The sequence below is a fragment of the Doryrhamphus excisus genome, chromosome 15, assembly GCF_030265055.1.
Source record: "Doryrhamphus excisus isolate RoL2022-K1 chromosome 15, RoL_Dexc_1.0, whole genome shotgun sequence".
Lineage (NCBI taxonomy): Eukaryota > Metazoa > Chordata > Actinopteri > Syngnathiformes > Syngnathidae > Doryrhamphus > Doryrhamphus excisus.
Window position 1 is genome coordinate 1,878,352 of NC_080480.1, and position 27,779 is coordinate 1,906,130.

Consider the following 27,779-nt stretch of genomic DNA (forward strand, 5'->3'; position numbering starts at 1 on the left):
GATGAGGAAAAAAGATATTCTCGTTTAATTGCTGCGTTACCTCGACGCAAAGTTTCATGCAAATCAGGAAGTAATGAAGCCGACTTTGCTTTGGCGGCCATTTATTATTGTTAATTAATATTAATATTGTTGTCCGTTTATGCATTTTGCATGGTCCCGTGTAATTAATCAATGTCGTCTCTGTATGCTAATCAGACAAAGATGGTCAATGCATGCTGTGAAAGCCTCAGACCGGATTATGCGGCCTCCCGCTTGCACCGGCTACATCTCAGCCATGACCGTAAAATAACAACAAGGATTCACGTGAACACTTGATATGGTTTCCAACAAGAAATGCACAAGTTAAATTCTAAAAATAAACCCTTTTATTGCAGCTATCGCAGACAGATCACAGTAACATTGTCTTTGGTTTGTGCTTGCAGCTCGCACACGTGCAGTATCGCTCGTCTCTAAACGAGGGAGGAGGGGTGCAGGGCGGGTGGAGAGCTTTATATATATAAGGGTGGCGTGGTTCCTCCACCGTATCGTGGAGTCAAAGTGCATTGTCGTGTACAACTTCCCGCGTACTCTCCGTGATGTTTACAGCAACCTTGTACAACGCAGAATAAAAAGAAGGGAAGTAAAAAAGGATAAAAGAGGATACGAGGTACAAAGTATTTACATTTAAATAGACAGCTAGAAGCAAATCAAACTAGTTTTGACCAGTTCTGCTCGCATCCGTTGCCTTTGGGTGGGGTTGGGGATGGAGAGCGTCTATAATAGATGGATGATTCCGGGGAAAGGAAGTGCGGGGTGATGGTTTCTCGTCATTATTTCAAGTATAATATATACTGTAAACAGTATGATATGAATAATAATATGAAAACATAAGAATGGTTATGCCGTGCATCCACTTAGTGGAGCGAGGCGGGAGGTAGATGACGAGAGGGGCATTAGTGGGGGTGTCGGCGGCCTTATCCTGACCAGCCGGACCGGGGGAAGGAGCGAGGAGACGAGGCGCAGGTCGGCGGCGGCAGCGGCTTTAAATGATGCCGTATTTGGCCAAGTCGCTGAGCTCCATGTCGCCGAAGGCTTCCCATGGGCACACCACCGTGATGTCTGTGCCGAGACCCTCCATGCCGGGAATGTCGTCACCAAAGCTGGGAAAAGAGAAGCCAGTCATGTTAGATGGGATGCTTCCATTTTGGGATTATTCCTTTTTTTTTTTTTACCCCTTCTGGCCTGGTTTAGGAGCCTTGCTCTTGAATGTGCGGGTCTGCCTCTGCTTGAATTTAGGTGGGCCTTTCTTGGGTGTGGTGGGGCCGGTGACTCCACCAGGGGTCAGGGCGCTTGCTGCAGGGGGGCCGGCGTTCATTTTTCTCTAAAAAAAAACAACAAAAAAACATCATGACAACCTCTCTCTCTCTCTTTTAATCCTGTTAGCATCACTGTCTCTCTGCACTAATCCGCACAGATTATGCAGATAAGGTTAAAGAGCAAGATTAGCAGTAATCCCTTGTTGATCCACTGTGGACTAATTGCCCTTGCTCAGAAACAAGGGTGCCCGCCGGCCGGCCACAAGATTAGGTACACCTTCCTGTATAAACCGATGGGATTAAACGCGTACTTGCTGTTTGTTATTGCGGCGTAGAGCTGCACTGATAATCGCTACTTGCAAACTACAACCAGAATATAAACGTGTATTAAATCAAATTAAATAAAATTAAATAAAATTAAATAAAATTAAATAAAATTAAATACAATTAAATACAATTAAATTAAATTAAATTAAATTAAATTAAATTAAATTAAATTAAATTAAATTAAATTAAATTAAATTAAATTAAATTATTATTTCATTCATTTTCTACCGCTTTTTCCTCACAAGGGTCGCGGGGGTGCTGGAGCCTATCCCAGCTGTCTTTGGGCGAGAGGAATTAAATTAAATTAAATTAAATTAAATTAAATTAAATTAAATTAAATTAAATTAAATTAAATTAAATTAAATTAAATTAAATTAAATTAAATTAAATTAAATTAAATTAAATTTGGGGTCATAAAAACAAAACAAAAAACAGCAAAAATTAAAAAACGTGCAAAAATCAAGACAAAATATAGACAGTAAAGTCTTTGCAAGAGAAAAAAATTGCATAAATTAAAAAAATTCATGAGTCAAATTTACAAAAATTTGGAAAAAAGTTGCAATATTATGATAATAAAGTCAAAATATTCAGACAATAAAGCTAAGCTGCAGGCTGTTTTTTCCCTTTAAATATAAAAAAAAACATTTACACTGTCTTGTCTCCTGCTTCCTTTCCTTTGTCGGTTCTCGGCCCTCAATTGGAAAAAGTTCGGAGCAATGAGACCCTGCTGAGACCACCTGAATCAGATGCGAATGCTGTCTAGATAAGATGCGTGGAGATTAAATGATTTCTAAGCCATCTGTTGCTAACGCTCCGGTCAATCCTCTTTACAGGAAGCATAAGAAGACCGTCGAAATCCTGTCCTATTCCGGTTTTCCATAGCTTGATTCAAAATTCCGCATTCTCTACATCACTCTTGATCGACAAGAAGCACAAGTAGAATAAAGTAGAAGTTCTCACCTGTCAGAGGTATCCCAAGAGCCCACCACTGATCTCCTCCTACGTCTTCTTCTTCCCACTGTGGTGTTTGGTTTGTGTCTTCAGCCTTTATATCCCCATCTCTAATCCCCCCCCCCCTGACTTTTCTTTCCAGTCACGTGGTCCCGGGAAAAGGTCAATCTAAAATCCCTAACCCTCCGCCTCCACCTCCGCCGACTCTCCCTTCCTCGTGTGACCTGCTGTCGAGGAGACCAAGTCAGAGATCAATCTGGAAGGATTTCACCAGGTTTAGCTCTCTAAAACCTCGGCACGCCTTATCAGGAGATTTGCAACGAGGAGCGCAAACCTTCTGCTCGTGTTTCTGGAACATGTGAGTCGCTGGGCCCCCGTGTGCACACATGTGAGCGTGTACATTTTTTTGTATGACATCACCTACACCTGCATAATCTAACGAACGCCCGTCAAACGTAGACTAGTTTACATCTAGATTTGATGCACCTTATGTTTGAACCAAATTGAGTCAGATTTAGAGGTAAAAGCAACATGAAAACCAAAGAGCTGGTTGGGGGTCCGGGGTTGGGGGGGTTCTTACCGAGCAGCCGAAGTTATGAGGAGTTTATTGATATATTTTTTGGACCATATTGTCTGCTCCCAAAGGAGGACAAGACGATGCTAAGCCTCTTTCAGTGCATGTCGGCTGCATAGCAGAAGGAAGGGCCCTCTTTGTTAAGTACCAATCACAGGGCACATATAGACAAACAACCATTCACACTCACATTCATACCTATGGACAATTTGGAGTCGCTAATTAACCTAGCATGTTTTTTTGGAATGTGGGAGGAAACCGGAGTACCCGGAGAAAACCCACGCATGCACGGAGAGAACATGCCAACTCCACACAGAGATGACCGAGGGTGGGGAAAGACAAAATAAGAAGACAAAAAGTTACCACTTCCACACAAAATAGGAGGAGAACTCATTCATTCATTCATTTTCTACCGCTTATCCTCACGAGGGTTGCGCGGGGGTGCTGGAGCCTATCCCAGCTGTCTTCTTAGGGCAAGAGGCGGGGTACACCCTGGACTGGTCGCCAGCCAATCACAGGGCACATATAGACAAACAACCATTCACACTCACATTCATACCTATGGACAATTTGGAGTCGCTAATTAACCTAGCATGTTTTTTTGGAATGTGGGAGGAAACCGGAGTACCCGGAGAAAACCCACGCATGCACGGGGAGAACATGCAAACTCCACACAGAGATGACCGAGGGTGGGGAAAGACAAAATAAGAAGCCAAAAAGTTACCACTTCCACACAAAATAGGAGGAGAACTCATTCATTCATTCATTTTCTACCGCTTATCCCCACAAGGGTTGCGGGAGGAGGAGGGGGTGCTGGAGCCTATCCCAGCTGTCTTCTTAGGGCGAGAAGCGGGGTACACCCTGGACTGGTGGCCAGCCAATCACAGGGCACATATAGACAAACAACCATTCACACTCACATTCATACCTATGGACAATTTGGAGTCGAGGGTGGGGAAAGACAAAATAAGAAGCCAAAAAGTTACCACTTCCACACAAAATAGGAGGAGAACTCATTCATTCATTCATTTTCTACCGCTTATCCTCACAAGGGTTGCGGGGGGGGGGGGGGGGGGGGGTTCTGGACCTTATCCCAGCTGTCTTCTTAGGGCGAGAGGTGGGGTACACCCCGGACTGGTCGCCAGCCAATCACAGGGCACATATAGACAAACAACCATTCACACTCACATTCATACCTATGGACAATTTGGAGTCGCTAATTAACCTAGCATGTTCATATGTATTTTTATTAAAAAAAACTGTTATTATTATTATTATTTTTAATATTTTTGTACATATACATAAATAGTTATAATAATTTCAGACTATGATATTAACTATAATTATTATTGATTATTGATCTATCAATAATGCTAATGACTGTCAATCATTAATGGGTGATCTGCCCAGCATGGTGCTGACGCCCCTATTGTAGGTCAATGTGTCAATGTTCAAGCGCAGCGGCATAAACATGCTAATACTCAGACATTTAACGAGATTAGCGCATGGCCTGGGAACAGGAAACAGCTCTGTGACGTGAAGGGTGGCGTATTTGTGGGGTCTATTTTTGCTTTTCTGCAACAGTCTTAATCCTAATAGTGTTTCTCGACGGAGCGATTCCAGTAGTCTGCTGTTCACCACCTCTCCCCGTCCTTTTTTTTTTAGTGAGTGAGGCAGCGGAGAGAAGGAATTCTGCTGATTGAATGTGCTTGGAAAGATGTGTTACAAAACAACCTCCACTGACAAATATGTCTGTCATGAAACTTATCAATGCTTGGGTGTGCGTGTGCAAATATTTAGTTTCTGCTGCCTCTTTATGAAGACGCTTTTAATGCTAATCCAAGTTCATCATTTTATAAGGCTAATAGATTATTAGAAAACCCATCTAAAAAATCTAAACTCAAATCTCTTACCATGCTTCAGAGAGCAGCACAAACTGGGTCTAACAAGGACAGAAAAACGCTGCACAATGTTTATGTTATATATATATATATAATGTTGTTTTATATATAATTATATATATATTTATATATATACATATATAATTATATTATAATTATATATATATTATAATTTTTGTATTATAATATAATATTCTATATATATAATATTATACTATAATATAAAAAATATCATGTATATATATATGTATATTTATATATATATATAATGTTGTTTTATATATAATTATATATATATTTATATATATACATATATTATATTATAATTATATATATATATTTTATTTTTCTATTATAATATAATATTCTATATATATAATATTATACTATAATATAAAAAATATAATATATATATAAAATTATATCTAAAAATTATAAAACATTATTATATATAATAATTTTTATATTATAATTTTTTACAATTATTATATTTTTTTAATTATAGGTATCGTACCCTGATGTGAAGAGACAAAGACAAGCAGGTAAGAGAATAACAGTGAGCTGTATTATTATTATTATTATTATTATTATTATTATTATTATTATTATTTACTCTTATTCTACAATATATTACCATAACCGTACCGTTTATAGGGGCTCAAAAAATGCTGACATTGATATCTTTGAGTGTTAACTTTTTGGGTGCAAATAGAGCAATAAATCCATGAAAATGATGTCATATTTCATGTATTATTGCTTCTCAGGATTGACACAATATGTTTTTCTTCTACTTCCCAGCTACGGAGAATTGATTCCAGGATGTTCGGCAACAACATCAGAGCACAAACCATCCAAAAAAAAAAAAAAAAGCCTTTCCATCCACGCGTTCAATCAACATGGATGAGGTAAGAGTTTGATCATCTGGCAACCGTCAATCAGAGTGGAGCAGCTTTGCAGCCGACACTTTTACACCCTCCTTTATTCACTTCCTGATCTCAACCCTTTCAACCCTGGTGGAGGCCACCTCTGGCTTTCTAATGGTAGTGCTTTAGCTAATATATATTATCCCAAGTGGACTATGACACTAAACCAGGGGTGGGCAAACTACGGCCCGGGGGCCACATCCGGCCCGCCAAGTGTTTGAATACGGCCCGCCCAATCTTTCCAAAGTATTTCAGTTGTATTAAACTCAACATACAACCTGGCATCATGGCCTGAGCCAACCTTTTCATGGTTTTATCGATTTCGTTTTTTGACATGGTCTGTTGTTTACAAAGTGCTCCTGAAAAAAGGGACACAAGCACATAATAATAATAATAATTATTATTATTATTATTACATTATTATAATTATTATTAGAACTATTATGATTATTATAATATATTAATGCTAATTATTATATTAATTATATATAATATTATTGTTATATTTGCATATTTTACATAATAATAATATAATAATTATTATTTTAATGTTATTGTAATTATTATAATATTTTATTATTTTATATTTTTTATAATTTTTTTTATAAAATATTTTATTTTATATTAATTTAAATTTATAAAATATTTTTTATATATTATATTATTATATTTCAATATAAATATAAAATAATAAATAATAATAGCAGATTGCATGACAATTTTACAGATACAATAATACCAGGTGGAGTGTTACGTGTAAAATATATAGTCTGCCCCCCCCTCCCCAACAATGTTTGTGTAAAAAACCAAGACATTAATTCTTAGAGAATTTTAATTATGTGGCCCCAATTCTTAAATTATCTCAAGGTACTTTACACATGGAGCAGATTGGAGAACCATAGCAACATAGAGGAGACATCTATCACCGCTTCCATTTTTCAACCTTTCACGATGGAGTGTTTGTTCTGTTCCGCAGTGTCCTACCTTCTTCCCAAATGTCATCAATTATTCATAAAGAGACGGCTGCCCGTCCCTGCTTTTGCATATAAAACACATATTAAAAGTCACCCCGTCACCACCTTGGGATTTTACATCAACCACTTTTAACACACGTTCATCTCATACGCTTCTTTTTACGCCTTTAAATCCAATCACGTTCGATTATTTAAACGCTAACTAATGACTTTTCTTGCAGCCACAGCCAAATTATGCCTTTGCTATCTGCCGCGTTCTTTTAATGCTCGGAAGTTCACAAATCCCTGCAAGCTTGAACTTTTCATCCCGGCGTCACCTTTGGATGCCTTTTCTGTTTGCGGCGGCCATATTTGAAGTGAAGTTGCAGGAAAAAAAAAAGACGTTATATGACATTTTTTTGTGTGATGGGTGTGTGCTGCCGTGGCAAACGGCTGCGTTGTTGCTGCTCCGACATGTTTATGGACTTCCCGGGATGTTGCCATCTTTGTTTTGTGTGTCAGTGTTATGTAAGAGATTAAGAAGCCTGTCGCTGATAAACTAATTGAATTCTGGGATTGCCCTGAATCTCCTTGCCGAGGATTAGACGTGTTTTCATCATGCGTCATTCTACAAACATTTTCCGCAACTCTTAAGCTTTTGTGTTTCAACCTCTGTTGACCTCCGTTTGATTCTCTTTTAATGCCTTGCTGAATTAGCATTATAATAATGGAAAAATTAGCTTTTATTTTTACACTTTTGGCTTTTCCCTGTCAGGGTTTTTTTTTTTTACGCCGGATGCCCTCCCTGATGCAACCCTGGCCGAAAGTTTACATTTTATTTTCATTCATTCATTTTCTACCGCTTTTCCTCACGATGGTCGCGGAGGGTTTTTGGGATGTGGGAGGAAACCGGAGTACCCGGAGAAAACCCACGCATGGACGGGGAGAACATGCAAACTCCAGATGATCCAGAGTGGGGAAAAGACAAAATAAGAAGCCAAAAAGGTACCACTTCCACACAAAATAGGAGGAGAACTCATTCATTCATTCATTCATTCATTTTGTACCGCTTATTCTCACGAGGGTCGCGGGGGTGCTGGAGCCTATCCCAGCTGAGGCGGGGTACACCCTGGACTGGTGGCCAGCCAATCACAGGGCACATATAGACAAACAACCATTCACACTCACATTCATACCTATGGACAATTTGGAGTCGCTAATTAACCTAGCATGTTTTTTGGAATGTGGGAGGAAACCGGAGTACCCGGAGAAAACCCACGCATGCACGGGGAGAACATGCAAACTCCACACAGAAATGATCCAGGGTGGGGAAAGACAAAATAAGAAGCCAAAAAGTTACCACTTCCACACAAAATAGGAGAACTCATTCATTCATTTTCTACCGCTTATCATCACGAGGGTGGCGGGGGGGGGGGGGGGCTGGAGCCTATCCCAGCTGTCTTCTTCAGGCGAGAGGCTGAATCTCCACACAGAGATGGCCAAGGGTGGAATTGAACCCTGGTCTCCTAGCTGTGAGGGTCAAGCGCGGCACAGGGAGCAAACACCGGTTGTTAAAAAGGGAAAATTGAGCAGAGAGCGTGAGGCCGCTAGTGTCAGGGATCTGTAATCCGGGTTTTGGCTCCCATTGGTGCTAAGGAAGGACACTTCCTAGTTCGGAGAGGTGAGTCTTCTCTTCTCAGAGGACGAGACTAATTGGATATTAGTTCCTAAATCAGGGAGCGTGACATTATCACGGCGTAGAGAGGTGCTAAACGAACACCAAGCAATGGTCAGAGTTATTCGTGGAGTGCACTTACTGTATAAAGTGCATGCAGGGTTTCCCACAGGACTGCAACGTATCTGTGGTGCTGTGTTGGGAGTCTGCAGATAATAACATGTCACTATATTGATGATCAGATGTGTTATATTGTGTGAGATCAAGTTTCCGGGCTTCTGATTGGTCAAAATGTTGATGACAGACGGTGAATTTGTTTATATGTGGCGCTCATGAGGTGTGTTAATAAGCAGAGTTGACGCCATCTACTGTTTGGAGGGGTAATGACCAGGTAGCGGTTGGAATGTATTTGTGGCAGGCCTAAAATTAATTATTTTTATTTTATTTTTTAAATGTTCTTAAGTCCCCTAAATAATTTATTATTATTATTATTATTATTTTTTTTTTTTTACAAAAAAATGATCTGACAAATTTCTATTCTATTTCTAATAGGGCAAAAGCAGCCTAATAAGCAGGCTAATACTAGTTTTAAAAAACCTTTATTTAAGTTACTTAAGTTACATTTTAAGTAATTACATAATTACTTAAAGTTACTTAAATGTTCTTAAGTCCTCTAAATAATTTAATATATTTTTTTATTATTATTATTTTTTACAAAAAAATGATCTGACAAATTTCTATTCTATTTCTAATAGAGCAAAAGCAGGCTAATAAGCAGGCTAATACTGGCCTACTACTACTACTCCTCGTAGTAGTAGTAGTAATAATCAGAAGAAGAATAATGAAGATAGTAATAAGTCATTCATTCATTCAACTAAAAAAAAACTTTAATTTAAATTAAAGGTTTTAAAAAAACTTTAATTTAATATATTTCTTTTATTATTATTTTTTTTACAAAAAAAATATCTGACAAATGTCATATAGTAGAGCAAAAGCAGGCTAATAAGCAGGCTAATACTAGCCTACTACTACTAGTAGTAGTAATAATCAGAAGAAGAATAATGATGATAGTAATAAGTCATTCATTCATTCAACTAAAAAAAACTTAAATTTAAATTAAAGGTTTTAAAAAAACTTTATTTTATTTTATTTTTTTTTACAAAAAAAATATCTGACAAATTTCATATAGTAGAGCAAAAGCAGGCTAATAAGCAGGCTAATACTTTTTAGGCTAATAGTTGTTTTTTTTTTTTTTACTGAATAAGACATCATGTTAAAAGTTCAAATACTCCGAAAGTAACTGGCGGGCCGGATTCAAACACTTGGTGGGCCGCATGTGGCCCCCGGGCCATACTTTTCCCACTTCTGGTCTAGGGTGTAGTCTGCCTTTTGACCCTTTTCAGCTGGGATAGGCTCCAGCTCCTGGTGACCCTGAACAGTATATATATATATATATATATAAATATATATATAAAACTTAAAAACTACATCAAAAATCCCACAGCCCTGAAATATAAACAGTAACTCACCTTTCTCACCAGCAGGGGGCAGATGAGGGCCACACTGTGGGGGCTACTGGGGCCTCCAGACAAAAAGCCTGTGGCGGATGGGGCGAACGAGGACAAATGACCCGACTTCCTCGCTGCCGTACACTTGATGACACTTGACCACTGTGCAACACTGTGGGCATTCCAGTGGCAGCTATGAATACAATATGCGGTTTGGGGCTGCTTTTGTGGACTTGCATGATTTTATACCAGCGTTAAATTCCCTTGGATGAGCTTGTTTTAGCGTAATACTCTAATTATACATCTTGGGTTGAATCCCACTGTGCAAACCTTTGAATGATTAAGTAATTTAATATTCCTGATGTGTGGAAAAGTAGTATTTTGATAATATTACTAGAACTGCAAGAGTAAGACTTTTGAAAACCATCAAATAAGAATGAAGAACAGCAAAAACACAACCTAAATCTAAACCTAGCATCAAGTGATGTCTGAAAATAAGTCATTCAAATATTTATTAGTGGCTAAATCTATCTGAAAATATCCATCGGACATCAGGACACAATAAAACCCCCCCTGTAATATACGTAAATCATTTTATTTTAGTTAGAAGCCTCACTTTAGTTTTGGGTTTGGATAAAAAAAAAGCCACCAAACCGCTTATTTTATTCCTAGCTGTCCGTGGTATGCATGGGTGCCGGCTTTCGCTAGGGTTTTTGCAAGCGGCGGTTTGGGTTGAGCCTTCAGTAGATGAATGGGACTTTTAAAGCAGGGGTCTCAAACATGCGGCCCGCGGGCCAAATGTGGTCCGCAGGACACTAATTTGAGGCCCCCCGCCTTGATATGAAAGTTTAATGTTAGCGCGTTCCCCGCGCAAGTTTGATATGGATGCTGTATGGTATCATGTACCCGGAAAAAAAATTATTACGTTTGATTAATGTTCATGTTAAAGGTTAAATAACTGTTAATAGTTATCCTCCCTATCCGTGTGGAAGTGGTAAGTTTTTAAGCTACAGGTAAGCAAGTTCACCAAGCTCTCGATCTCCTTGGCCCATGCATTAAAAACACTTAAAACATGTTTATTTACAGCAGGGGTCTCAAACACGTGGCCCGCGGGGCCAAATGTGGTCCGCAGGACACTAGTTTGAGGTCCCCCGCCTTGATATGAAAGTTTAATGTTAGCGCGTTCCCCGCACAAGTTTGATATGGATGCTGTATGGTATCATGTACCCGGAAAAAAATGATTACGTTTGATTAATGTTCATGTTAAAGGTTAAATAACTCTTAATAGTTATCCTCCCTATCCGTGTGGAAGTGGTAAGTTTTTAAGCTATAGGTAAGCAAGTTCACCAAGCTCTCGATCTCCTTGGCCCATGCATTAAAAACACTTAAAACATGTTTATTTACAGCAGGGGTCTCAAACACGTGGCCCGCGGGGCCAAATGTGGCCCGCAGGACACTAGTTTGAGGCCCCCCGCCTTGATATGAAAGTTTAATGTTAGTGCGGCCCCACACAAGTTTGATATGGATGCTGTATGGTATCATGTACCCAGAAAAAAATTATTACGTTTGATTAATGTTCATGTTAAAGGTTAAATAACTGTTAATAGTTATCCTCCCTATCCGTGTGGAAGTGGTAAGTTTTTGGCTTTTTAAGTTTAAAGGAAATAACTTGGAGGATACCGTTTAGGTCGCTAGCAACTCTAGTTTGCGAGTTAGCATGTGTCTCCTGCAGACCCTGCAGTTGCGCAATATGTTGTAAATAAAAAAAAGTAGTTTAAAAAAAGTGCTTTGTTCGTTTTAAAAAATTTGTCTACCGACCAACTATATGTGGTTTCTTAAGTTTTTATTATTTGCCGTTTTATTATTATTATTATTATATTTATTTATTACTGATTAATTGATTTTCTTTATTCTTGATTTGTTTATTTATTTTTTATTTATTTTGTGTAGAAAAATAAAAAGTAAGATATTTGAGAACAGTGGAATGTTTTTTTAAATTTTTTGTTTTCAATTTTTTTTTTTTTTTTTTTTTTTTAAACCTGACCCAGTCTCACCCAGACCCGAGCTCCAGTGGCCCCCCAAGTAAATTGAGACCCCTGTTTTAAAGTGTTTTAAAGGCGGAATTATTGTCAGGCGTCCCTGCCTGCCTCCTTGCCTGCGTGTCAGCGGCGGACGGTAAAGACGAGGCGCTGCTTGACTCCGCCGCCCAACACGTGTGATTACGCCGACCGCTTTTGACAACCGCAAAGTCAAAGAAATACACTGAGGGAGAAAACGATTTTTAAAGCCACGATCCCAGTCGTGAAGAAGTCATCAAATGTGAGTGACAAGTTAAAAGTTGAGCGACAGCGGAATTACGAATCAAGCTGCTTCGATTGCGGTGATTTGACAGTAAAACCTTCACTCCGGCCGTCCATCACATCGTATCTCGTATCGGGTTTTGCACAGTCAGCGCAAACTTGTACTGTAGGTTTAAGTTTAGACTACCAAGTCAAGTCCAAGATGTCGGATAATGAGCAGTAATGCATAGCCAGGACCAAAGGAGCGCAGCAACACTTTGTTTACAGTGTTAAAAAGAAGGGCAAGGCTAACAATAAAGCTAGGAGATACATGTGTTGCTGTTCGAGTTCTTGTGGTCCATGAGAATCAAAAGGAGGTCCTCCAATGTAGACTGTAGACCAGGGGTCTCAAACTCAATTTACATGGAGGCCACTGGAGTTAGGGTCTGCTGGGCAAGGCCGGGCCTTTTCCAAAAAAAAACAAAAAACGCATTTATTAAAAACAGAAAAATATACAAACTTTTTCAGTGCTTTGGTTCCGATTTTCCACAATAAAAGCTCTGATAAAACATTCCACTGTTCTCAAATATCTCAATCTTATCTTATCTTAATTTTTCTGCACAAAATAAGATGAAAAATAAATAAACAAATAAATATAGATATAAAATATAATATAAATATAGAAGAAAAAAATCAATCAGTAATAAATAAATATAATAATAATAATAAAACGGTAAATAATAAAAACTTAAGAAATCACATATAGTTGGTGGGTAGACAAATTATTTTTTTCAGATTAAAATTAACAAAGCATTATTAGCCGCATCAGGTTTTCAAAAAAAACCCAAAAAACTTATTTATTAAAAACAAAAAATGTAAAAAAACGTCGCCTTGGTTCCAATTTTCTAGAAGAAAAGCTCTGATAAAATATTCCACTGTTCTCAAATATCTTACTTTTTTTCTACACAAAATAAGTAATAAATACATAAATAAATAAACAATTCAAGAATAAAGAAAATCAATCAATCAGTAATAAATAAATATAATAATAATAATAAAACGTTGAATAATAAAAACTTAAGAAACCACATATAGTTGGTGGGTAGACAAATTATTTTATTTCAAATTAAAATGAACAAAGCATTATTAGAGCCCTGTAGACATGACAAAACACGACTATAGTCACATTTATACTTTTTTTTATTTACAACATATTGCGCAACTGCAGGGTCTTGAGACACATGCTAACTCGCAAAACTAGAGAGCTAGCGACCTAAACGGTAGCCTTCAAGTTATTTCCCTTAAACTTAAATAGCCAAAAACTTACCACTTCCACACGGATAGGGAGGTTAACTATTAAGAGTTATTTAACCTTTAACATGAACATTAATCAAACGTAATAATTTTTTTCTGGGTACATAATACCATACAGCATCCATATCAAACCCAAAAACTTACCACTTCCACACGGATAGGGAGGATAGCTATTAACAAACTTGCGCGGGGCCGCTCTAACATTAAACTTTCATATCAAGGCGGGGGCCTCAAACTGGTGTCCTGCGGGCCACATTTGGCCCGCGGGCCGCGTGTTTGAGACCCCTGCTGTAAATAAACATATTTTAAGTGTTTTTAATGCAGCGTGTGCATGGGCCAAGGAGATTGAGAGCTTGGTGAACTTACCTTACCTTACCTATAGCTTAAAAACTTACCACTTCCACACGGATAGGGAGGTTAACTATTAACAGTTATTTAACCTTTAACATGAACATTAATCAAACGTAATAATTTTTTTTCCGGGTACATGATACCATACGGCATCCATATCAAACTTACATTAAACTTTCATATCAAGGCGGGGGCCTCAAACTAGTGTCCTGCGGACCACATTTGGCCCGCGGGCCACGTGTTTGAGACCCCTGCTGTAAATAAACATGTTTTAAGTGTTTTTAATGCAGCGTGTGCATGGGCCAAGGAGATTGAGAGCTTGGTGAACTTGCTTACCTATACCTATAGCTTAAAAACTTCCCACTTCCACACGGATAGGGAGGATAACTATTAACAGTTATTAAACCTTTAACATGAACATTAATCAAACGTAATAATTTTTTCCGGGTACATGATACCATACGGCATCCATATCAAACTTACATTAAACTTTCATATCAAGGTGGGGGCCTCAAACTAGTGTCCTGCGGACCACATTTGGCCCGCGGGCCGCGTGTTTGAGACCCCTGCTGTAGACTGTAGACTGACGTAAACACGGCAGATTTAAAAAGAAACTCGAAAATTCCGTTTTCGAGTAACACAGGTACTGAGCCAAGTCTTCTCTTTGGTCCAACATCGGTGACAAATGACCTCACAAATGCTCACCACTAAAATCCTTCATTTTAATCACCTTCTTGCCCACACATGTTCGGAATTCTGTGTTCCCATCCCGCACTGACAGTACTTGTCAAAGCTCAATTTTCCTTTCAAGGTTGCCAGGTCTGCTCGGCGTACCTGTCGCATGTTGCAGGCTCTCTGAGCACCTTCCGTCAATGGCACCTCGGCAGTAGTCTGTAGCGGTTTGCTGGCGAATGCTATCTGATGTCTGAACGCCTTGTGAATGTGTGCGTGTTAAATTCCTGACGCGGTTGGTTGGCGGGCGAAGTTTGCGTATTCTGCAGATGACTTTGTTGGAGTTGGCAGCACAGAAGAGAAGCGAGGCACCAAGATAAACGCAGCGTACCGCAATAAAAAATGGAAATAAAAAATGCATACTTGGATGGTGCTGTTGTGAGAAATAGAAACCGGGCTGTGTAGCAACATGGCAAATATTCACACACACACACACACACACACACACACAGACACACACAGACACACACATGTAGGCCTATACTGTACATTCATGCAGTCACACACTGAAATCAAACAGCAAAAGTGTCCTGAAACAACCTTGATTATTCACACATTGTACATGTTTTAAATCAGGGGTCTCAAACTTGCGGCCCATGGGCCAAATGCGGCCCGCGAGCCGCTAGTTTGAGGCCCCCACCTTGCTGTGTGCACGCCGGACACAATTAACATGATTTTGCCCCGCCCATACTGTTACCCTGTTACCCTGTTTTGCTTTGGATTAGCAATGAAGCTAAAGGCTTATGACGCCGGATACAAATAAATGCAGGAAATGATTTGGAATAAAACGGTAAATACACGTCACGAGATAAAGCAGCTCATCAAACGTGTTGTTAAAGTTATGACGCTAACAATGCTAACTTGCTAATTGGGTAAAATTATTAAGTTTCATTAATGTTCATATTAAAGGTTAAATAACTGTTAATACTGTTCGTTTGAATCTGAAAAAAAAATAATTTCTCTACCCACCAACTATATGTGGTTTGTTATGTTTTTTTATTTGCTGTTTTATTATTTTACTTATTATTTACTTATTTTTTCAGCTTATTTTGTGTATAGAAAAATAAAAAGTAAGATATTTGAGAACAGTGGAATGTTTTATCAGATATTTTGGTGTGGAAAACCGGAACCAAAGTACTGAAAAAGTGTAGGGTATCACAGAAGCACAGCCATTAAAAATAGTTTTTTTGGCGCAACTTGGCTCGTGCCATTACATTCCAGTGGATTCCAATAGGCGGATAGTTTGCGACATTCGGTCCCACTTATTGGACACTACGCGCTGTGATTGCTTGCTGCAAGTGGCGGGACGAAAACGTTTTGAAATTTTTTTTGCCGACAAAACTCAAATATTTGCCGCCGTTACGGGCCACTACGAGCCAGTTGGGAGGCAGTTTGAGCCACTGGGCACCTTATTGGCGCCACAACAAATTGCATTGGCGCAAACTGGCACCAACTGGCACCGTCCCAGTGGACCTGAAGCGGTCCGGCACCGGCCCAGGAACTCCGAGCATCATTGGCACAACTTGGCTCGTGCCATTACATTCCAGTGGATTCCAATAGGCGGATAGTTTGCGCCATTCGGTCCCACTTAGTGGACTCTACGCGCTGTGATTGCTTGCTGCAAGTGGCGGGACGAAAACGTTTTGAAATTTTTTTTGCCGACAAAACTCAAATATTTGCCGCCGTTACGGGCCACTACGAGCCAGTTGGGAGGCAGTTTGAGCCACTGGGCACCTTATTGGCGCCACAACAAATTGCATTGGCATTGCATTGCAACTGGCACCAACTGGCGCCGTCCCAGTGGACTCCTAGCAATACCTAATGGATAATTGTGCATGGACACCTTGAACAGTTCACCCAGAACCTAGCTCCAAACTGAGTTTGAGACCCCTGTTTTAAATGGTTTAGTCTGAGTTTGCGTCAAGGAAAAGCGTCAAAAGAACAATCTAGTGACTGCGGGATTGTGCATTGGTGACCGAAATGAATTAAAAAGTAACTGACACTCCCAAGACAAACAATGAGATTGGTTTTGGGGTTATCTGTTGTACACACATCTGGATCCCACACCTTCAATCTTGTGAAACCTCACAGAAGAATAAGTCCAGATTGATCCTGTTGCTATTCTTTGGTATCCATGTGCTCTATTTCCTAACTGGGATTATATGTTTTTATGTGATATTTCTGCAACAGGTTGGCTGCCGGAGTTTGTTTACTGGGCGGAGAGCGACAGGAAAAGCATCCAAGCATCTTTCGCCACCAACACTCCCACTTGACCATTGAGATGATTTGCGACGACGAGGTGTGAGGTGACCGCAGTATCTTTGAGTAAGTTTGATAGCGATCACGGCGTCGGTGAGTGTAATAATATTTCAATCCAAAATACTCCCTTGTGAGTACTGTTCATAAGATTATCACAGTTCGGTCATTTGGGAAGATTTATCTCGGGGTACTTTTCATGCAGTAGACAACTACGCCCCATTTTAGAAGAACATAAATTACCCCATGAGCAAAAGCTTGGCAACACTGGTGGTTTAAAAAAAAGATTAATTCCCTTTAAAAAATGAAGTATTAGGGTGACTTCACAGTAAAGTTAGTAAACCATACCATTCAAAAAAAAAACATTTTTTCCTCGGGGAACTGTTTAGAGTCCACTGGGCCGGTGCCAGTTGGTGCCAGTTTGCTCCAAAGATTATGTGATTGGCGCATAGTGGCGCCGAAGTAATGTTCACTCGGCATGTTGCCATGTTACCGTTATTCGGCGCCACAGCGAGCCACTACACGCCAATCAAATAACCTTTGCCGCAAACTGGCACCAACTGGCCCAGGAACTCCGAGCATCATTGACGCAACTTGGCTCGCGCCATTACATTCCAGTGGATTCCAATAGGCAGATAGTTTGCAACATTGTGATTGCTTGTGATTGCTTGTTGCAAGTGCCAGGACGAAAATTTTAAATATTTTGAAATTTTCTTGTTCACAAAACTCAATTTTTATCGTTGTTACGGGCCACTATGAGCCAGTTGGGAGGCAGTTTGAGCCACTGCATGCCATTAGGCGCCAAAACAAATTTTATTAGCGCTAACTGGCACCAACTGGCACCGGCCCAGTGAACTCCGAGCATCATTGGCGCAACTTGGCTCGCGCCATTACATTCCAGTGGATTCCAATAGGCAGATAGTTTGCCACATTTGGTCTCACTTAGTGGACACTATGTGCTGTGATTGCTTGCTGTAAGTGACGGGACGAAAATTTTAAATATTTTGAAATTTTCTTGTTCACAAAACTCAATTTTTATCGTTGTTACGGGCCACTATGAGCCAGTTGGGAGGCAGTTTGAGCCACTGCATGCCATTAGGCGCCAAAACAAATTTCATTAGCGCTAACTGGCACCAACTGGCACCGGCCCAGTGAACTCTGAGCATCATTGGCGCAACTTGGCTCGCGCCATTACATTCCAGTGGATTCCAATAGGCGGATAGTTTGCGACATTCGGTCCCACTTAGTGGACACAACGCCCTTGATTGCTTGCTGCAAGTGCCGGGACAAAACTCAATTTTTGCCGCCGTTACGGGCCACCACGAGCCAGTTGGGAGGCAGTTTGAGCCACTAGGCACCTTATTGGCGCCACAACAAATTGCATTGGCGCAAATTGGCACCAACTGGCGCCGTCCCAGTGGATAGTTGTGCATGGACACCTTGAACAGTTGCGCTGTTTGAGAATCGGTGGACCCGGGCCTCTTAAACGAAGCTAAACCAAGCACTAGCATGCCATGTTGTTGCTGTCGTTGTCTCTTATTATTGTTATATTCGCTTTGGATTCTCTTTTTGTATTTTTTTCCCTTTCTCCCTGCTACGTCTGTTCGTCCTCTTTCAAACCGTCCACTGTCCGGTGGCAATGCTAATAAATTCTAACATAATCACGACAGGAGGAGTACTGTATTCCAGATTGCTGCACAGTAAATCAGTTCTGATGCAATACATCGTGCAAATCAGTCATATTGCATGACTGGACGGGTTAAAAAAAAATCAACCATAGAATGCTTGATTTACAGCATTTATATACATAACTCGCCCACGTGTCCAGCTGGTAATAAATATATTATTTTCCAAAAGGAAAACAAGCCTCAAATAAAATACCCTAAATGGCATTAATTGGCCTGACCGAAAAACAAAATCCCCTACGCTGTCCACCACCCATACATTCCGACGTTGACATCGACACGGCCATATTTACGGCCGTGGGACAACACAACAGTGTTGTGCGTAACGTCTGTCCTTCGTGCAGTCTGACCCGGATCTTCCATCGTTCCATGAAGTGGCCCGCTTACATCACCAGCTGTTTTCACAGACTATCTGACTCACTCATTTCCCTTTTCGCTCTTTTCTAATGCATTTTTTTTTTAATTCCGTTGAAGAAAATAAGCAATAAAAATAGCAGGCAGAATGTCTTGCTGCCCGCCGTCCAGGTCCAAAAATACGGCAACTGTTGTTGACTTTGTGTTTGTCTGCTCCGAGTTACGGAACGCTATGAGGTACACCTTGCTTGACCGCCTGGAGAAACAAGCAAACCTGAACGGTCCTGTTGCAATCGGGAATACAACGACCTGGTTTCCATTCCATTTTCTTCTACTTATCCGAGTCGTGGGGAAGTCCAGACTACATGGAAAACTATCAGTGATACCAGTCTGGACTGTAGCCTCGGATCCAACAACAACAACACGACTGTAGGATGGCCGTGAGGTGCAGACATTAGTTAAATAATTTGCTCATTGGTGGTCAGACCCTCTTTAGAAAACCCACGATCGAATGCTTCAGTTGCGCAATCATTCCCAAGAATTCCTCGTCTTCGGATCGATCACAACTGGTCTTAGAAGACTGGTCAAGATAAGACAACTCAAGTCTCCGATGAAGGCCAAATGTCTTGTCTAAGACGATCTGAACGGTCCTGTTGCAATCGGGAATACAACGACCTGGTTTCCATTCCATTTTCTTCCACTTATCCGAGTCGTGGTGAAGTCCAGACTACCCGGAAAACTATCAGTGGTTACAGTCTGGACTGTAGTCTCGGATCCAACAACAACACGAGTGTAGGATGGCCGTGAGGTGCAGACATTAGTTAAATAATTTGCTCATTGGTGGTCAGACCCTCTTTAGAAAACCCACCATCGAATGCTTCGATTGTGCAATCATTCCCCAGAATTCCTTGTCTTCGGATCGATCCCAACTGGTCTTAGAAGACATTTCTGATCAGGTCTCAAGATAAGACAACTCAAGTCTCCGATGAAGGCCAAATGTCTTCTAAGACGACCAGAACGGTCCTGTTGCAATCAGGAATACAACGACCTGGTTTCCATTCCATTTTCTTCTACTTATCCGAGTCGTGGTGAAGTCCAGACTACCCAGAAAACTATCAGTGATACCAGTCTGGACTGTAGTCTCGGATCCAACAACAACAACACGACTGTAGGATGGCCGTGAGGTGCAGACATTAGTTAAATAATTTGCTCATTGGTGGTCAGACCCTCTTTAGAAAACCCACGATCGATTGTGCAATCATTCCCCAGAACTCCTTCTCTTCGGATCGATCCCAACTGGTCTTAGAAGACATTTCTGATCAGGTCTCTTCAGTTCATGCTGTAAGACAAGATAGGACAGCCGAAGTCTCTGTTGAAGGCCAAATGTCTTCTAAGACGACCTGAACGGTCCTGTTGCAATCGGGAATACAACAACCTGGTTTCCATTCCATTTTCTTCCGCTTATCCGGGTCATAGTGAAGTCCAGACTATCTGGAAAACTATCAGTTCCCATACATAGATCAGAGAACCGACTCAAAATTAGCCCTAAGTATAAATACTTGACCTATTCCACTGCTGACACAATAAAATACAGTAGAACTGTCTGAAACCGGGGCAGACAGACCAGTTCAGAAGGCCAACCAAGGACTAGACTGGAGTGTCGGGTGGGAGATTAGATAAAGGTACTGTAAAGGTGACCGGCCGATGAACAGAGCAGATAAGAGTCTTTGGAAAGGGGGCGGCAGGTGACACCGGTGATACCAGTCTGGACTGTAGTCTCGGATCCAACAACAACACGACTGTAGGATGGCGGTGAGGTGCTAATGGGGCCGTAAAACCCCTGGAAGACTGAAGGGGTCTTTGAAGGCTAGACTAGTCAGTGGGCGAAGGGGGACGACCAGACTGTTTGCGGGGAAAGTGCAGGAACTGAAACGTCTGAGGAGCACTCTTGAAAACCTTATGAAATGCCGACTGCTCTGAATCTGGCAGACCGGCTGCGTGGGGGGGGTTGTGGCTTGTCGCTGGAGGCCAGGTGTGGGGCCTTCAGGGGGGGGTTGTCTGAAGGCTTTTTGACCTGACTGGGACTTAGTGGGCTTGTATTCATCCATCCTATTTCTATGCGGCTTATCCTGTTGGGGGGGGTGGGGGGGTCACGGCAGTAAACTCGGTCAATCGCCGCCTGGTTTATGAATGCGGCGGCATTGATCCTACATGATGAGGAGTATGGCTTCGGAATTAGATTAGCGCTTAGCTTACAGACCGAGGCAACACTTTTTTTGTAGGACAAATGACAAAAAAATAATGAAAACAAAATCCATAAATGTCAAAACAAAAACGGTATTTATTATTATTTACAATTGTCTACGGTTAGTCATACATGGGCGGGTTGGCCGCCTCCCATCACTTCCTGTTTTTTTTTATGTCTAAAGTATCTCAACACAAACAAACACCTCTGTATGGACTTTCTCCGGGTACTCCGGTTCCCTGTTTATTGTCCATAGGTATAATTGTGAGTGTGAATGGTTGTTTGTCTATATGTGGCCTGTGATTGGCTGGCCACCAGTCCAAGGTAAACTCCGCCTCTTGCTGATATAAGCTCCAGCATACAGCCGCCACCCTAATGAGGATAAAAGATATAGAAAATGGATGGATCGTTATTAGAGCCCTCTAGACATGAAATAACACCCCTATAGTCAACTTTCCACTACTATTTCCCAATGCGGTTGATGAAATAACAGGAAATAAGAGTCTATGCTATTGGGGGGCTGTGACGCGGGGGTTCGGTATGGATTACAGCTGGAATAGTAGCTTCTAGTAGGGATTATTTGCCCTTTTGCCTGTCTTAATTTGTAAAAATATGCTTAAATATGTAATTGGCGACTCCAAAATTGTCCATAGGTATGAATGTGAGTGTGAATGGTTGTTTGTCTATATGTGGTCTGTGATTGGCTGGCCACCGGTCCAAGGTAAACTCCGCCTCTTGCCCGAAGTCAGCTGATATAAGCTCCAGCATACAGACGCCACCCTAATGAGGATAAAATATATAGAAAATGAATGGATGGATTGTTATTAGAGCCCTCTAGACATGAAATAACACCCCTATAGTCAACTTTCCACTACTTTTACCCAGTAGGAAGGTTGCAAGTCATTGTTTACTCCTTCACAGAGAGATTAAATGTGATCAATGTGAGTGTTTGATGGCTCCAACGTCAACAGCCAAATATGACAACATGGCCGAATATGCGCATGTGTGTGTGTGTGTATCTCCACACCCTAGCATCACACAAAGTCATATGCTGTCATACTTCATCTCCGAGTCGTGTACGTGTGCGGGCCGTGTCGCCATCTTAATGTTTATCTGTGTGTGTGTGTGTGTTTTGGCATCGAACGTTCGTATTCTTCTTTGTTTACTGTTGGCAAAAGTCAACTTTTAGCTCAAGTACTCCGCTTGTGCCAAATGTTACATAACTCTCAGATACACACCATAATCTCTCCGCTGCGTCGACCTCAGCGTAGTTGGAGCGGCGAGACGTCGGTTGGCCGTGAAGCTACCGCATAAGCATTTTTTTTTTACATCTCAGACATGCTCACAAATACCAGCCATAAATTTAAGCGGCACCTGAAAGGTTTTTTTTTTTCTCTGTTCACACAGCTTCCTTTCATTAAAAAAATCCCCCTCCATGATAATCTTTGGTGGTTTGCTCTGTGAATCCCACGTGTTTTCCCACATGAGAATTACGGAGGCCTTAAAGTGGCCTCCATTCGTGTGTTTCATATAATTTTCTGTCAAATTTCAGTGAATATTATCATGTACCTGCCATGGACCAGTCTCCCTTTGGCCTGATTCTGTTTACCCCAGCTTGTATGTGTTTTTCTTGCCTTCCCAACTGTAGTGATGAATCATGGGAGCAGGGGAGAGAGTGAGCTAATACTCTGGTTTGAATAAATGGCGGAAAGGAGGGCTGATACATATGAGAAGGGTGGAGAGAGAGAGAGAGAGAGGGCTATTGGGGGTGGGGGGTCGGTGGGTGAAATGAAGGGATGGAGGGAGGAGAGGTAAGTATAAAAGACTTGCACTGAAGAATTAGGAAATATTCGTCAGGACAAATAGACCGACTGATATTGCCAAGACTTCTCACTCCATACTTATCATAAACGGTGAGTACATATTGGGAAAATTATTTCTGAAAAGTATTTGTAGTTTATAATTTTTTCATGAAGACTCAGTAAAAATATTTTAAATAAATATTTTATAAATATTTATTTATTATATATTTATAATATTTTATAAATATTTTATTTAAAAAAATTTATTTACTGTTTTTATTGACTATGCAATTTAAATGATATTTTAAATATCATAAACGGTGAGTACATATTGGGAAAATCATTTCTGAAAAATATTTGTAGTTTATAATTTTTTCATGACGAATCACAAAAAAATATTTTAAATAAATATTTTATAAATGTTTATTTATTTGTTATATATTTATAATATTTTATAAATATTTTTTTTAATTGTATTGACTGCTTATATTGACTAGGCAATTTAAATAATATTTTAAATATCATAAACGGTGAGTACATATTGAGAAAATAATTTCTGAAAAATATTTGTAGTTTATCATTTTTTCATGAAGAATCACAAAAAAATATTTAAAATAAATATTTTATAAATATCTATTTATTTTAGATTTATAATATATAAATATATATATATATAATTTTTATAATTTTATATATTTTTATACATTTATATACAGTTTTTATATACATATACATTTTTATATACAGTTTTTATATACATATACATTTTTATATACATTTATATACATATATACATTTTATACGTACATATACAAATTTACATACAGTTTATATACATTTATACACAAATTTATATACATATAAATGTATATAATTTTTATAATTTTATATCATTTTATAATTTTTCATGAAGAATCACTAAGAAATATTTATTTACTTATTATATATTTATAGTATTTTATAAATATTTATTTACTTACTATATATTTATAATATTTTATAAATATTTTATTTGAAAAATTTATTGACTGCTTTTATTGACTATGCAATTTAAATGATATTTTAAATATTATTGCATTTTTTTGTAAATAACCTTAACATGCCAGATCAAATCTTTTTCCTCCGACGTGGACATATTCTCACCGTGGGCGAGCTGCTAGGCCATAAAGAACCCCCGACTAAGAATTTTATGACTATTAAACTCGTCAGACGCTCTTGTCAGCGATTCAAACGCACCCATGCGGCTCCTTTCTGAACTCCGGCCTGCAGCCGCTGCTCTTGGTTTTTAACCGTAGCCAAGATATATTGAGGGCTTGGTGCTATAAACGCTGCGAGAGTGGAAGCATGTGACTCGAGTTTCCCGTGGGTGTACTGTATTATGAAAGCGCCTATTGACAGTGAAAAAAAAAGGGGGGTGAGGGGGGGTTGCTGGAACTGAATCTTATCCAAATCCCACAAACAGAAGTCGAGGATGAAAGCTCAAATGCGAATGTGTGTGTGTGTGTGTGCATGGGCGTGCTGTTAAAAAGGTGTTTAGAACGTGTTAAAAACATCTTGGATTCTGTTTGCTCAGGTGCGCCACACCTTACAGTGGACCAGTCACTACTACCGGTGTAGTACTGCTTATTTGTACTTAGAATGTACTTCTTAACCTTGAACCTTGAAGTATACTCCGTCTTTTTCTAGTCCCTTTAACACCCGTGGTTCTTCATCAAAAGTATAGGCTCTTACTGCATGCGGAATCCTTGTGGATTGGCTCCGACTTTGAGGGTTTTCCGTTCGGTTTTATAAATAAAACTCAAATTAGAATTGTCCGCTTTTAAAATAAAATTATGCATTTTATACCGCATGAGAAACAAAAGAATACATAATGCTTATTCACATGTTCGATTCCAGATTGTTCCGCATATAAAAATATCATCGTCCCATTTTCCAAGGGAATCAAACCCAAAGATGAGGAGCTTTCTTCAGTGTCTGGCGCTGTGTGCCGTGCTCTGCCTCGCCAACGGTCGAGCCGCCCGTTCAAGTTCAGGTACTCGCTCTAACATTGACGTCCTATCTGGTAACGTCAGCGGTATTTAACCTGATTCCATGTTTGTGTAGACTCCAACGAAAGCACCGAATCCAGAGAAGGTGAGTTGATCCGTTTCATGTCAATATTCACCAATGTCAGGCGGGGAACACACCAATCAGACTAGATAGGACAGCTCCAGTCATTTAGTCTCTTAACAAATAAACAATGCATGGCCACCTTGGTTTCACATATCGGAATCGGATGCTAACGGACACACCCAAACGACCTTCGCTGACTGGTGTTTGTCCTATCTAGTCGTTAAGCATGAACTAGATTAGAGCTGTCCTATATGGTCTGACCGAGTGTCCTACCTAGTCTTTGAGCATGAAGTAGACTAAAGCTTTCCTATCTCATCAAGCTGGTGTTTGCCCTTTCTAGTCTTTGAGCATGAACTAGACTAGAGCTGTCCTATCTGGTCTGACTGGTGTGTCCTACCTAGTTTTTGAGCATGAACTAGACTAAAGCTGCCCTATCTTGTCTGACTGGTGTTTGTCCTTCCTAGTCTTTGAGCATGAACTAGACTAGAGCGGTCCTATCTGGCCTAACTAGTGTTTGTCCTACCTAGTCTTTGAGCATGAACTAGACTAGAGTTGTCCTATCTGGTCTGACTGGTGTTTCTCCTACCTAGTCTTTGAGCATGAACTAGACTAAAGCTGTCCTATCTGGTCTGACTGGTGTTTCTCCTATCTAGTCTTTGAGCATGAACTACACTAGAGCTGTCCTATCTTGTCTAACTGATGTTTTTATCCTACCTAGTCTTTGAGCATGAACAAGACTAGAACTGTCCTATCTAGTCTGACTGGTGTTTGTCCTACCTAGTCTTTGAGCATGAACTAGACTAGAGCTGTCCTATCTGGTCTGACTGGTGTTTGTCCTACCTAGTCTTTGAGCATGAACTAGACTAGAGCTGTCCTATCTGGTCTGACTGGTGTTTCTCCTCCCTAGTCTTTGAGCATGAACTAGACTAGAGCTGACTTTTCTGGTCTGACAGGTGTTTGTCCTACCTAGTCTTTGAGCATGAACAAGACTAAAGCTGTCCTATCTGGTCTGACTGGTGTGCCCTACCTAGTCTTTGACTAGTCTTTGAGCATGAACTTGACTAGACCTGTCCTATCTGGTCTGACTGGTGTGTCCTACCTAGTCTTTGAGCATGAACTTGACTGGAGCTGTCCTATCTGGTCTGACTAGTGTTTCTCCTACCTAGTCTTTGAGCATGAACGAGACTAGAGCCATCTTATCTGGTCTGACCGAGTGTCCTACCTAGTCTTTGAGCATGAACTAGACTAGAGCAGTCCTATCTGGTCTGACCGGTGTGTCCTACCTAGTCTTTGAGCATGAATTATAGGCTACAGCTGTCCTATCTGGTCTGACTGGTGTGTCCTACCTAGTCTTTGAGCATGAACTAGACTAGAGCTGTCCTATCTGGTCTGACCGGTGTGTCCTACCTAGTCTTTGAGCATGAATTAGACTAGAGCAGTCCTATCTGGTCTGACCGGTGTGTCCTACCTAGTCTTTGAGCATGAATTATAGGCTACAGCTGTCCTATCTGGTCTGACTGGTGTGTCCTACCTAGTCTTTGAGCATGAACTGATGAAGCCTGCTCGATTGAATGCCCTAGAATGTGCAATGAGTGTTTTTGTTGTGGTTATTGTGGTTTCAGATATTTTTGTGGCCCCACGCCGAGCCCATTCCTTCATCACCCCACAGAGGAACATCTACAACCTACCCAGAGGAAACGGCTTCAGCAATTACTTTGTCAGGTAAAATGCCCACACAGGCACGCCTGCATAAGTCAGACATTCAAACAAAAGCCCTAATCCTTCATCGGCGTTGTCTAAACACAGCAGGAGGGTGAAGACTCCAGCAGAGAGACGTGCGGAGACCTGCGAGGACTACTCACCCTGCCGCTTTTTTGCCTACCACAATGGCTACCAGAGGGCCTACCAGAGATACTTCGGGAACCGAGTTCCACAGCGACCAAGACAGGCCTCCTCTCGTCGATACTAACGTCTACGTCGAACCCAAAAACGTTTGCCACATCGACATTCCACCTGTAGGGACCTTCAGCTGTCATGGATGCGTTCATGTTCGAATCCGGTGGTGCTTCATTTGGATAAAGACAGGATAACTGCTATATTTAATAATTATGGCACCTTCCTAGCATTTATGAGCTGTGTGTAATTGTGCCTTGGCTCCCTATGTATTCACCTTTTGCTACACCTTTAGCATCCGTTTACAAAATAAAAGCCCAACTGTTCTGTTTGTCTTTATCCTGCTTTGCCTCTTCATTGAGACTTTTTTTTTTTTTTTTGCAAAGACGGCAAACATGGTGGTTTGTGTTTCCCACTCATTCAAAAGCCGAGATAGTCCACAGGTGTGAATGGGAGTGGAATTGGCCGGTGTCCAGTCTCAAGTCAAGTAGGGCAAGGGCCCCAAAAAGCTGCGAGTTAAAGAAATAATAGAGCCCGGTTATTTCCACATTTCAAGACTTTTTAATGATTTCTTTTTCTGTACTTCCACAAAAACCACAAATGAGCCAATCAAGATGTCCTGGAATTGAACTCAAAGTCTGTCACCCAA

At 40.4% G+C, this 27,779-nt stretch overlaps 2 protein-coding genes across 4 annotated transcripts; one reads left to right on the plus strand and one right to left on the minus strand.

The window, feature by feature from the left end:
• Positions 1-342: 342 nt before the first annotated feature.
• On the minus strand, positions 343-2,734 carry LOC131102742 (retinal cone rhodopsin-sensitive cGMP 3',5'-cyclic phosphodiesterase subunit gamma-like). The gene is made up of 3 exons (XM_058048252.1): positions 2,583-2,734; positions 1,212-1,360; positions 343-1,139 (listed from the first exon to the last, which is right to left on the minus strand). Exons 2-3 carry the CDS (start codon positions 1,352-1,354, stop codon positions 1,022-1,024), a joined length of 261 nt encoding a protein of 86 aa, XP_057904235.1. The 5' UTR covers positions 1,355-1,360; positions 2,583-2,734; the 3' UTR covers positions 343-1,021.
• mgp (matrix Gla protein) lies at positions 2,712-27,440 on the plus strand. Of its 3 annotated transcripts, XM_058048250.1 has the most exons (8): positions 2,712-2,931; positions 5,554-5,590; positions 5,847-5,953; positions 16,974-17,108; positions 25,063-25,157; positions 25,229-25,258; positions 26,860-26,959; positions 27,044-27,440. In XM_058048250.1, the coding sequence occupies exons 5-8, from the start codon at positions 25,079-25,081 to the stop codon at positions 27,204-27,206; spliced, it is 372 nt and encodes a 123-aa protein (XP_057904233.1). In that variant the 5' UTR covers positions 2,712-2,931; positions 5,554-5,590; positions 5,847-5,953; positions 16,974-17,108; positions 25,063-25,078; the 3' UTR covers positions 27,207-27,440. The 3 variants fall into 3 exon arrangements, with proteins under 3 accessions (XP_057904233.1, XP_057904234.1, XP_057904232.1); XM_058048251.1 differs by lacking the exons at positions 2,712-2,931; positions 5,554-5,590; positions 5,847-5,953; positions 16,974-17,108 and adding an exon at positions 23,141-23,236 and having other exon boundaries at positions 27,047-27,440; XM_058048249.1 differs by lacking the exons at positions 2,712-2,931; positions 5,554-5,590; positions 5,847-5,953; positions 16,974-17,108 and adding an exon at positions 23,157-23,236.
• The last annotated feature ends 339 nt before the right edge of the window (positions 27,441-27,779 follow it).

Coding starts and splice junctions, on each gene's coding strand:
- LOC131102742 (XM_058048252.1), bottom strand. CDS start 1,354: ATGAACGCCGGCCCCCCTGCAGCAAGCGCCCTGACCCCTGGTGGAGTC. Junction 1,140..1,211: donor CCTAAACCAGGCCAGAAGGG/GTAAAAAAAAAA, acceptor CTCTTTTCCCAG/CTTTGGTGACGACATTCCCG.
- mgp (XM_058048250.1), top strand. CDS start 25,079: ATGAGGAGCTTTCTTCAGTGTCTGGCGCTGTGTGCCGTGCTCTGCCTC. Junction 25,259..26,859: donor AAGCACCGAATCCAGAGAAG/GTGAGTTGATCC, acceptor TTGTGGTTTCAG/ATATTTTTGTGGCCCCACGC. Junction 26,960..27,043: donor TTCAGCAATTACTTTGTCAG/GTAAAATGCCCA, acceptor GTCTAAACACAG/CAGGAGGGTGAAGACTCCAG.